The 10,938-nt window shown below is 39.7% G+C and overlaps 1 protein-coding gene across 1 annotated transcript in view; it reads left to right on the top strand.

Annotated features, from left to right (window-relative positions):
* Positions 1-247: 247 nt before the first annotated feature.
* The window catches only part of SYT16 (synaptotagmin 16), a 126,288-nt gene continuing 115,597 nt past the window's right edge, over positions 248-10,938 (top strand). The window contains 1 exon segment of the mRNA XM_058162921.1: positions 248-484. Within this exon segment, the coding sequence (XP_058018904.1) occupies positions 472-484 (13 nt within the window). The 5' untranslated portion in view covers positions 248-471.

Below are 10,938 nucleotides of genomic sequence, written 5' to 3'. Positions count from 1 at the left end.
ATTCTTACTTCGCGCGTTTATTGCGCGAAACATTCCAGGAAACCTTTCCAGGACCGCGAGGCGGAGGACCAGCAACAGCCGCTAAAGCGGGGCGTCGGTACCTTCTAGCTTTCTGATCCCACCCGGGCCTTTGAGCCGGAGGGAGAGGAGGGACTGTGGAGCACGTGCCGAGCCTCCTGCAGAAGCCCGGCGCCTCTGCAGGCCGCCCCTCCGGCACGCGCCTGCCGAGGTACAGAGTCCCGGCGAGCGCGTGCGTAAAATCCGCTCCCCACTCTCCCTCCCCCCTCCTCTTTTCCACGAGGGAAGGGAGCGAAGTAATGGATTAAAGGATGCGCCTCCTTACCGATTAATGGAAGAGCGGCTGCTGCTGAGGCGAGGTGGGGAAGCAGGTGGCTGAGAAACGACTGTCGCCGCCCCTCCGCGAGTCCTCGGTTGGAAAAGTGGGTCTCTTCAACTGCTGCTGCAGCAGCGATGGCGACCGATAGTAAGTGCCCTTCTTGCGGGCTTTCGCAGAACTGGGGATTTTCCACTCAGCGCTTGGTATGTTTGTGTGTGTGTATGTATGGGATTCCTGCTTCCTTTGCTTTGGTGGGAGCTTTATGTCTGCCCCCCCTTCCCTCTCCCCCCCCCCCGATCCCTTTTGCTATCCGTTCTGCATTTTTTGTCATACTCCTTTCAGTTGGAGACCTTTAGATGTTTGGGATTTCAAATCCCGCCAGGCCTCATACAGGCTGACATTTTTGGAAGCTCTTTTTTTGGAGAAAGGTGGGGTGTGTGGTTGTGTCTGGGGATCCTCTCCTGCTCTTTGTCCTCATCTGTCCCCTCCCCATTTTCCCCTCTCTGCATTTAGCTGCTGCAACCTGACTTTTTCTTTCCACATCTTACAATTTGTCTTTAAATTGTAGTCAGGTTTTAAAAGTTGTTCCTAATTTGGGGTCCCTTACCATCATCCTGTCTTGTTCCTTGGAGTTGTTTCTGGCTTAAGAGACAATTGAAGATTTATTTGGGCCACCTGAGTTTTGATCTGACTTCTAAGGATCTGAAGCCCTGGGCTGGGCAGCTCTGTTTTAATTTAAGGCTGTGTTGATTTGATTACGTTATCACCATCATCTGCTAGCACAGGGCTGGGTAACCTAGTTAAGCCTGAACTCAGAATTGAGTGCAATTGCTGCTGCAGAATGCAAAGTGTGGCTTTCCAAATGTTGCATAGCAATCCTAGCCATCATAGCCTGTCTTGGATGCTGATTGAAAAGCCAGCAATGAACAATCAGATGCCACCATTCCTGGAAAGCTTGTTGTTCTGGTTTTGATCTCTGCAGTGGCAACGGGTCACTTTCAAGTAGACTACGGGACACAATGGAGGCCTTCAGCAAAGAAGCATCCTTCTCTATGGCTATGATGAAATGGAGGAAGGAGATGGCCCAGGAAATCAGTAGCACTCTGTTAATTTCACAAGCAACTTAATTCCCCTAAAGCTGGTACAATATCGGTTTACGGTGAAGGTGAAATAAATGAACAACTTGAGTTCTGGTTTGAGACTCTTCAAGAAAAGGCACAGTATGTAAAGCACCTTTCACCAAATTTGATAACCTCCCATAATCCCCTGACTGGGGATTGTGGGGATTAAAGACCATCCCCATTCAATTAATTAAACAGTATATGGGACTGTTGTTTAGACAGCTACATTCATTGCTGTTTCTTTGAGGGCCTCATTTAAGATATTGATATAAACTTTAAGACTCAAATGGATTAGGGCAGAACTATCTTGTTCTGAATCTAGACATTTAGATCTGCAAGAGAGGGCCCTATAAAGATTCCTGTAGTTTGAGATGGGCAAGGTTGCTTTTGTTCTTTGCCTTTAGAAAAATATTTCAGACACGTATTTTTATAACTAAAATCAAACCTTTTGTTTCTGATGAATATTCTATTTACATGTTAGATGTTCTATTTTTCTTTTGAATGTTATGAGGTTTCTTTCATGCTATAAGTTGCTTTTCATGTCCCACTTGAACAGGAAGTTTTTAATATGACAGTTGGGTGCTTTTAATAAACTTTTAATAAAAAGTTGGGTGCTCAACTTTTTAGGGTGGCAGGTTTTTTTTTCCATTACAGATACAGGCTGACAAATTGAATACTACTATTTAAGTTTTTTAACTTTCTGTTGTCCGTATTTTAAGAGAAAAGCTAGACGTACCGGTATATGTACATTTATGTACATAAATGATTATAATTAAATTTATATAATTCAGTAACTATATAATATATAGAATAACGATCTATGGAAATTGGAAACTACATAAATATGGGTGATATCGGTATTGGACCGCTGTTAGAGGAAACGTGTAAAAATTGAAATATGTTTAATAAAAAATTATTTTAAAAAAAGAAGTATTGGTTTATGTTGTTTGCATTAAAACTCTAGATTTTTATATGTACATTTATTCTTAATATTTGTGAATACATGATATGAATTTGTCAAATTGAAATATTGACAAAAAAATTTAGGCAAAAAACATGTCAGGCTAGGGAATTTCTCAGAATGCAAATTTTTATTATTATGGTTCATTGAACACAGTTCAGGCTGGATTTGGCATTTTTGTCTCCCTATTAAGTCCTTTCCAAGGTTGTTGTCGTTTTATTGTTAGTAGTAGTAGTAGTAGTATTTAATTAATTAGTGAGAAAGTTGTAACAAAAGTATCACATGAGAAAGTTGTAATAAAAGTAATCATATGAGAAAGTTGTAATAAATTATCACATGAGAAAGTTGTAATAAAAGTATCACCTGTGTCTTTTAGGACATTCTATTAACAAGGATGAACATTATAAACTTCTCCAAAGAGTTACTTACTGCATAATTTACTGTATCTGAAGTATAATTTGAGCCTCATTATTTGTGTCTTGAGTGAGACATCTTGATTGATTTGTTCAATGATCCATTTGTTTGTTTACTTTGCTATCCTCTCAAAGTTAAAAAACATCAACATTTCTATTTAGTTCTCTCTTCTTCAAAATCCAACTTCCACTTGACTAGAGCAATATAAGGAAAACCATAGTTTAGAGAATTCTTTTTAGGAATGGACACATCATGACATCTGAATATCTTTAACAAAGCCTTTGTGGCTATTCTACCATGTCCTAGTCTGTGGCATATTTCTCAACTGCTGATTCCTTTATTATTCATAGTCAATCCAAAATAAGCAGAATCTGTCCAGCACTTCAGTATTTTCACTATAAGTTTTTAGACAGGTTGTTGTATCTGTTGACATTAAGGCCTCATCAAGTAGGCTTTTATTCTATTTTAGAGATTGCAATTTATTTATTTAGTGTATGGCAAATACATGGACTTTTAGTAGTTCAAATGCCAATGTCCACCCAGCCATCCAAGGACAGGGTGGTCCATGCCGAAAAAAACAGACATTGGGCCGATGTAAGCTCTTGATGTTGTTTATCTGTTGCCATGTATTTAGAGAGCCAGGAGTTCTATAAAGATGTCCGACTGCCAACTGTCATTAACTACCAATTCTTTAATGTAGTCTGGCTGCCAATTGTTGCTAGTCATTTGGTTCACACTTCCGTGCTATCCAGGGTGCACCATGAGGAGGCGAACTAGCATCACACCCCAGAGATTGCAGTATTAAAAAGGAAAAGTTAATAAATGCAAAATCCAATACTTCGGTCACTGAGTCCTCTTGACTTTTAATTTTAGAAAAGATTGGGAGTGGGGGTGAATTAAGCATGTTGAATGGGAGTGAAAGTTTACAAAAAAGTAGATTAAAGGTAAATCTCAGATATAAATAAATAGAAAAATAGCCTTGAGCCAGAGCTGATTCAATTAGCTGTTTTCAAGTTGACAAGGTTTTCAGCCCCTGAAATTAAGGTGTCATGGCTGTTTTGTTTTCTATTTTGGTTTGTACAGTGGTTGCTTAGTTACCAGAATTGTACTGTTGGGGATCTTTGTATGCGTTAACATTTAATTTGCAAGAAATATTTTCTGTTTCTAATTTTGATCATACTAGACTTTAAAGATTATATGAATGAACAACTACGGCTTCTAAGATCTTCCAGTTGTGCAGTGTGTGCTGTTTTCCTGACCTTAGGTGCTGAAACATATTTTAATACAATACATTTTTAATATAATATTTTGAATAGTGTTAGTCTAGGACATGGATGTCAAACTCGTGGCATCACATTGCTGTCACGTGATGTATTGTGATGTTTTTCCCTGCGTGGAGCTGGGGTGGCCGTAGCTTACACATGACGTATCTGGCCTGCAGGCCTCCAGTTTGACATCTCTGGTCTAGGAGGTTGGTCTTTTTGTTTTTTGTTTTTAGCTTTTTCTTAACCTAGGACATTGATAAGAAAAGGGGAAAAACATGTTCGATGAGTAAATGGAATTGGAAGGGAGTCTGTCTTATGGCCCTTATGAATCTTCCAGATTTGTCTTATAACATTCGTTGGTGACATTCAAATAGTACTTTGGATGCTTTTTTTTAGAGAGTGTGTGTGTATGTGTGAGAAAGAGAGAGAGTTGCTAAAACAGGTGAGAGAAGGCAAAATGAAATTAAGATTTTAAAATATTTATTGGCATTTTAAAAGCTAAGAAATACATTACACTACACTACACTAGATTACACTGCACTATACTACACTGCACTGCACTGGTAGTCCTTGACTTATAACCATTTGTTTAGAGATTGTTCAAAGTTACAGTGACACTGAAAAAAATAACTTATGACTGTTTTCATACTTGTGACTGTGAAATCGCCGTGATAATGTGATCAAAATTTGGATGCTTGGTAACTCACATGTATTTATGATGGTTGCAGTGTCCTGGAGTCATATGATCACCTTTTGTGACCTTCTAACAAGCAAAGTCAATGAAGAAGTCAGATTCAACTGCGTTACTAACTTAGATGCAGTGATATGCTCAACAACTGTGGATAGAGACAACAGTGATTGGTCTCATTCGAGACAATGACGAATCCGCATATAGACGAGAGGTCAAATGACTAGCCTTGTGGTGCAACCAAAAAAATCTGGAACTGAACACACTCAAAACCGTAGAAATGGTGATAGACTTTAGGAAAAACCCTTCCATACTTCCACCTCTCACAATACTTGACAACACAGTATCACCAGTAGAAACCTTCAAATTTCTGGGTTCTATCATATCGCAAGATCTCAAATGGACAGCTAACATCAAAAACATCATTAAAAAAGGACAACAAAGAATGTTCTTTCTGCGCCAACTCAGTAAGCTCAAACTGCCCAAGGAGCTGCTGATCCAATTCTACAGAGGAATTATTGAGTCTGTCATTTGCACCTCTATAACTGTCTGGTTCGGTTCTGCAACCCAACAAGAAAAACACAGACTTCAGAGGATAATTAGAACTGCAGAAAAAATAATTGCTACCAACCTGCCTTCCATTGAGGACCTGTATACTGCACGAATCAAGAAGAGGGCCGTGAAAATATTTGCAGATCCCTCGCATCCTGGACATAAACTGTTTCAACTCCTACCCTCAAAACGACGCTATAGAGCACTGCACACCAGAACAACTAGACACAAGAACAGTTTTTTCCCGAAGGCCATCACTCTGCTAAACAAATAATTCCCTCAACACTGTCAGACTATTTACTGAATCTGCACTACTATTAATCGTTTCATAGTTCCCATCACCAATCTCTTTCCACTTATGACTGTATGACTATAACTTGTTGCTGGCAATCCTTATGATTTATATTGATATATTGATCATCAATTGTGTGATAAAAGTTGTACCTTGATGAATGTATCTTTTCTTTTATGTACACTGAGAGCATATGCACCAAGACAAATTCCTTGTGTGTCCAATCACACTTGGCCAATAAAAAATTCTATTCTATTCTATTCTATTCTATTCTATTCTATTCTATTCTATTCTATTCTATTCTAGAAAAGTTGTAAAATGGGGCAAAACTCAAGTGCTTAAGAATGGAAATTTTGGGCTCAATTGTGTTCGTAAGTCAAGGACTACCTGTACTATATACTACACTGCATGCATACCCTACATATATATAGCTGATTAAGTAAGTTGTAGCTGACCTAATTAAGTCTATGAAGTATTATTCTGAGTTGGGAGTATGCAACTCCCCATCGTCATCAGGAACGGAATCTCTTGATGGATTGTAGCTTAACTAGTTTGTGATAAAATCTGTTTTCAAATATTTTAATTTTCCTAAAGAATCACCAACACTATATGTCTTGGGAGTTTATACAAGCAAAATAAACTTTTAAAATTTAGATAATCATATCTGGGTTGTAAGAATCCAAATAACCACCAGGGGACTAACAAAAAACTTTTATTATTTTATTCCTGTTTTAATTGCCTATTAAAATATATGGTTTATTTATTAATTTATTTTTTTATTTATAATTACATTTCTATACCGCACCATCTCCCGAAGGACTCAGGGCGGTTTACAGCCAATATTAAAATACACACACCAATACAATATAAATATAATAAATAACAATATTTAAAAACAATTAAAAGCAAATATTTACTGGCCGAATCACTAAAACAGTCAAAGACCGATTAAAACCCATTAAAATTTCGCTAAAATATGTCTTAGGCTAGTCCCGCTCGGTGAAATAATAAAGTCTTCAGTTCAGGTTTGAAGGCCCGGAGGTCAGGGAGTTGGTGTAACCCCGGACGTAGCTCGTTCCATAGGGCTGGTGCCGCCACAGAGAAGGCCCTCCCCCTGGGGGCCGGCAACCTACATTGTTTGGTTGACGGCACCCTGAGGAGGCCCGCTCTGTGGGAGCGCACAGGTCGTTGGGAGGCAATCGGTGGCAGAAGGCGATCTCGCAAATACCCTGGTCCTAAGCCATGGAGCTCTTTAAAGGTGGTAACCAGCACCTTGAATTGCACCCGGAAGGCTACAGGCAGCCAGTGCAGGCCACGCAGGAGGGGTGTTATATGGGAGCAAAGCGGTGCCCCCTCTATCACCCGCGCGGCCGCATTCTGGACTAGCTGGAGCCTCCTGGTGCTCTTCAAGGGGAGCCCCATGTAGAGAGCATTGCAATAGTCCAGGCGGGAAGTGATGAGGGCATGAGTGACCGTGCGTAAGGAGTCCCGATCAAGGAAGGGGCGCAACTGGCAAATCAGGTGAACCTGATAAAATGCTCCCCTGGCGACGGCCGTCAAGTGTTTCTCTAAAGACAGCCGATCGTCCAGGAGAACGCCCAAGTTGCGCACCCTTCCCCTGGGGGTCAGAACTTCACCCCCCACAGTCAGCGAAGGCGTAAGCTGACTGTACCGGGACGCTGGAACCCACAGCCACTCTATCTTGGTAGGGTTGAGTTGGAGCCTGTTCCTCCCCATCCAGACCTGCACAGCCTCAAGACACCGGTCCATCACCTCGACGGCTTCGTTTTATTATATTTTTAATAGTTGCTGTGTGAGTAAGATGGATAGTCTTTTTTTTAAAAAGATTTTTTAAAGACCCAGACCCAGACCCAATTCTTTGCTGCTAGAATTACGAATCATTTGGATTTTTGCAGCCCAGATGCAACCGTATTTGAAATTATAGAGCAGTCTTTAGTTTTATTATTAAGACAGTATGTATGTGCTGCTGCTGTTTTATGAAGACAACTATGGTAGGAAAGAAGAGAACTATCTCTTGAAAGAAGAGAAGAGTGGGAGAGATGGAATGAAAGTGACAGGAAGTTACCAACACCTGAGAAGAGGTTCAAGGTTTAAAAGGATCTTGACAGACTTGAACATTGAATCCTATTCAACAAAATATTCAGTGGTAAGAAATATAAGGTTCTATACTTAGGAAAACTGATGTACAGATACAAAACAGGTAGTACATGGATAGTAATGTTCTGACCCAGCCTTAGCAGAAGGAAGAAACAGACTCCTTGTCACGAAAAATCCCTCTTTATTTGCATTCACCCATTGAAAAGTCCAGGCAATAGTCCTTCAAGGAGTTAACTGCAGTAACAGACCTTATCAGTTCCTTGCGATAATTGCTGAAAGCCTGCAAATTAAATTCTGGCAAGCAGTCTTTGTGGCACGAAACACAATGAGCAAATCTTCAGAAATACGAACTGTTGTCTCCTATGACAACCATTCCCCTTTCCTTCTATTTATTCCCCAGCCAGGGAGGGGCCATTCAGCATCCATGTGTGATTTGTTCCCTGTTGTTCACCTCTCCTAACTGCTCTGCACATATGTGCATCTGGAATAGGCCCCAGCTGTTCTTCCTCCTCATTCATATCAGCCTCCAAAGGCAGCTGTCTCTCCGGTGGCTGAGAAATGTTTGATGGCCCTAGCTCTATCTCTGCATATGATGCAGAGCATCTATCAGAACCTTCCCCAGACTCCAGAACTGGCCCAAGCTCCTCCCCAAGTTCCTCATTGTCTGAGTCTGTGCTGGTGGGCCCGAAAAGTAATTACTTGTGAAAAGGATCTGTGCACCTTGGTAGATCATAGACTAAGCATGATGTGTGCATATGCTGTTTGAACTCCCTTAACAGAGGCATGATGTTGAGATGTTAACATTGTGGAAAATGGTGTTCTTCATTTTGTTGCGCTGGTCAAGTCACACTTGGAATGCTTATTCAGTTTTGGTTGCCAAATGCAAAAAGGATGCTGAGAAAGTGGAAAGAGTGCAGACAAGTGTGGGGCTGGAACAGGCCCCAGCTGTTCTTCCTCCTCATTCAAATCCTTTGAAGAATGATTAAAGGAATCAATTAGGTTTAGCCTGAAGAAGAAAAAAAAGGAAAGACTTAGAAGATAAATGGGAATAATTTCCCAATACTTGAAGGGCTATCACAGGGCACTATTCTCCATAATGCCCATGCATCATATTAGGATCAATGAATAGAAATCCCAAAAATGCTTTTTCAAGAGGCAACTGGACTTTGTTTTTTCTTTGAAGATGTTTTGCTTCTCTTTCAAGAAGCTTCTTCTGTTCTTGTCTATGGAGATTCTCAGTCATCCAGGTCATGGTTGTCCCAAAAGTGTTTTTTCAAGTGGCAACTGGGCTTTCTGGTTTTTCTTTGGAAATGTTTCGCTTCTCATCCAAAAAGCTTTTTCAGCTCTTCAAAACATCTTCAAAGAAAAACCAGAAAGTTCAATTGTCTCTTAAAAAAGCACTTTTGGGACAACCATGACCTGGATGACTGAGAATCTCCAATGAATAGAAACTTTACAAAGAGAGAACCAAACATGAAAGAAGGAGAAATTTCCTGACCATGAAACGTGTTGAGCAGTGGAACTGCCGCCATTCTGATGTCATGGATGTTTCATTACTTGAGGTTTTCAAAGGAAGGCTATTGTTTTTTTTATAATACTTACATAATAGAATTCCCATTTAAGGGGCAGTATGTGTCTGACTAATACCAATGTCTGACAGGTTGAATCTACAACGGTAACAATTGTCTAGGACCAACAGGATAGTTCCACTTATATATACTTTCATTTCTGAAATATTCTGCACTGAACTTGAATGAGCCCCATAAACGAATTCCTGTGAATGAAGCAGGTGTTGGCTCAAACAACATAAATTGTGGTGAGTCCAGGTGGTTGTCAGATGGCTGACACATGGGGCATTTATTTTATTTTAAAAGATTTGTATGTTCTTGAGATCTTCACAAGACCCTACACAGTGTTTCATGTTCATCATTTCCATTTCTAGTCTGTATCTGCATGTATACATGAATGCACTTCATGCCCCTTCTCCCAATGTTAATTTTGCAAATTAAATGACTGGGTTGCTGGGATGTCACAGAGCAGCAGGCTCCAGCATAATCCTTTACTTCCAAGAATATCAGACCCATAAGAATGCATAGAAAATGGAAACAGAGGATGATACAGATAGCAACAAAGTGCTTGGACGAGTGCCCAAATTAAAAAAAAAAGATGAAAAGAGAAATAGAAGTTATATATACTTTCATTTCTGAAATATTCTGCACTGAACTTGAATGAGCCCCATAAACGAATTCCTGTGAATGAAGCAGGTGTTGGCTCAAACAACATTGGCTAAAGCCATTTTGGAAATAGGTGAACATCCACCTCTGTAATGACCTTGGGGTGAGATGGACAGCCTTATAAACCTTTAGGGATGTATAAAGCCTGATTCTGTGTTTTTTTCATTCATTTATATTGTTAAGAATAGGAGTTGTCTCAGTCTGACGACATATAAAGTTGTTTTGGGTAATTAAGAAATTGGAACGCCTCCCTCCCCATCATACTCAAACTCAGGTCAAGCAATTAAAATTAGTTCAATTTCAAAGTTTTCACTTTCTCATCTTTTTTATGTGTGTTGAACTACATAGCCTTGTCCTCTTTCCATTAGAGTGTGTCAAGCAAATCTCTAAGGAAATATGAAATCACATATGACAAATCCCCTTAATCTTTGAAATAACTTCAGAGTTTTTATTAGAGCAGTGAGCATAGTAAGCCTGAATTATTGAACCTTCTTGCTATTTTTCTTTTAAAAGTTTGGAGCCAAAAGAAGCTGACAAATAAACAGAACAAATAATGCAACCTGGCTGGGGAATTTTCAGAGTGGAAATCCACACATATTAAAGTTGTTAAGGCTGAGCTACGTGTCTCACTGAACTAGAGACATGTCAGTTTGATGGGGTTGTAAGTCAGTTACATGGTCCTTCATATTGTTTATAATTAAATTCATAAAGCTTGTTGATCTTTCTCTCATTTGTCCACTATCCCAGCCTTTTTACCAGGATACCAGTTGTCCTTCTTTCTTTGCTTTTAACAGAATAAAACAACAGAGTGTTATAGTCCATGGTTTCTTCAGTTCTCTACGAGTGTCCTTCATCTTGTTTTGTATATATTTTCTAATATTTTTAATAGTTCTGGAACTTTCCCATTTTTGAACAAATTAAACACTTCTGTTTCCTAAAAGGCCCCAACCTTAAAG

The sequence above is a fragment of the Ahaetulla prasina genome, chromosome 1 (genome assembly GCF_028640845.1).
Source record: "Ahaetulla prasina isolate Xishuangbanna chromosome 1, ASM2864084v1, whole genome shotgun sequence".
Lineage (NCBI taxonomy): Eukaryota > Metazoa > Chordata > Lepidosauria > Squamata > Colubridae > Ahaetulla > Ahaetulla prasina.
The sequence above is the reverse complement of the archived record's forward strand: the minus strand, read 5'-3'. Positions and strand labels throughout refer to the sequence as shown.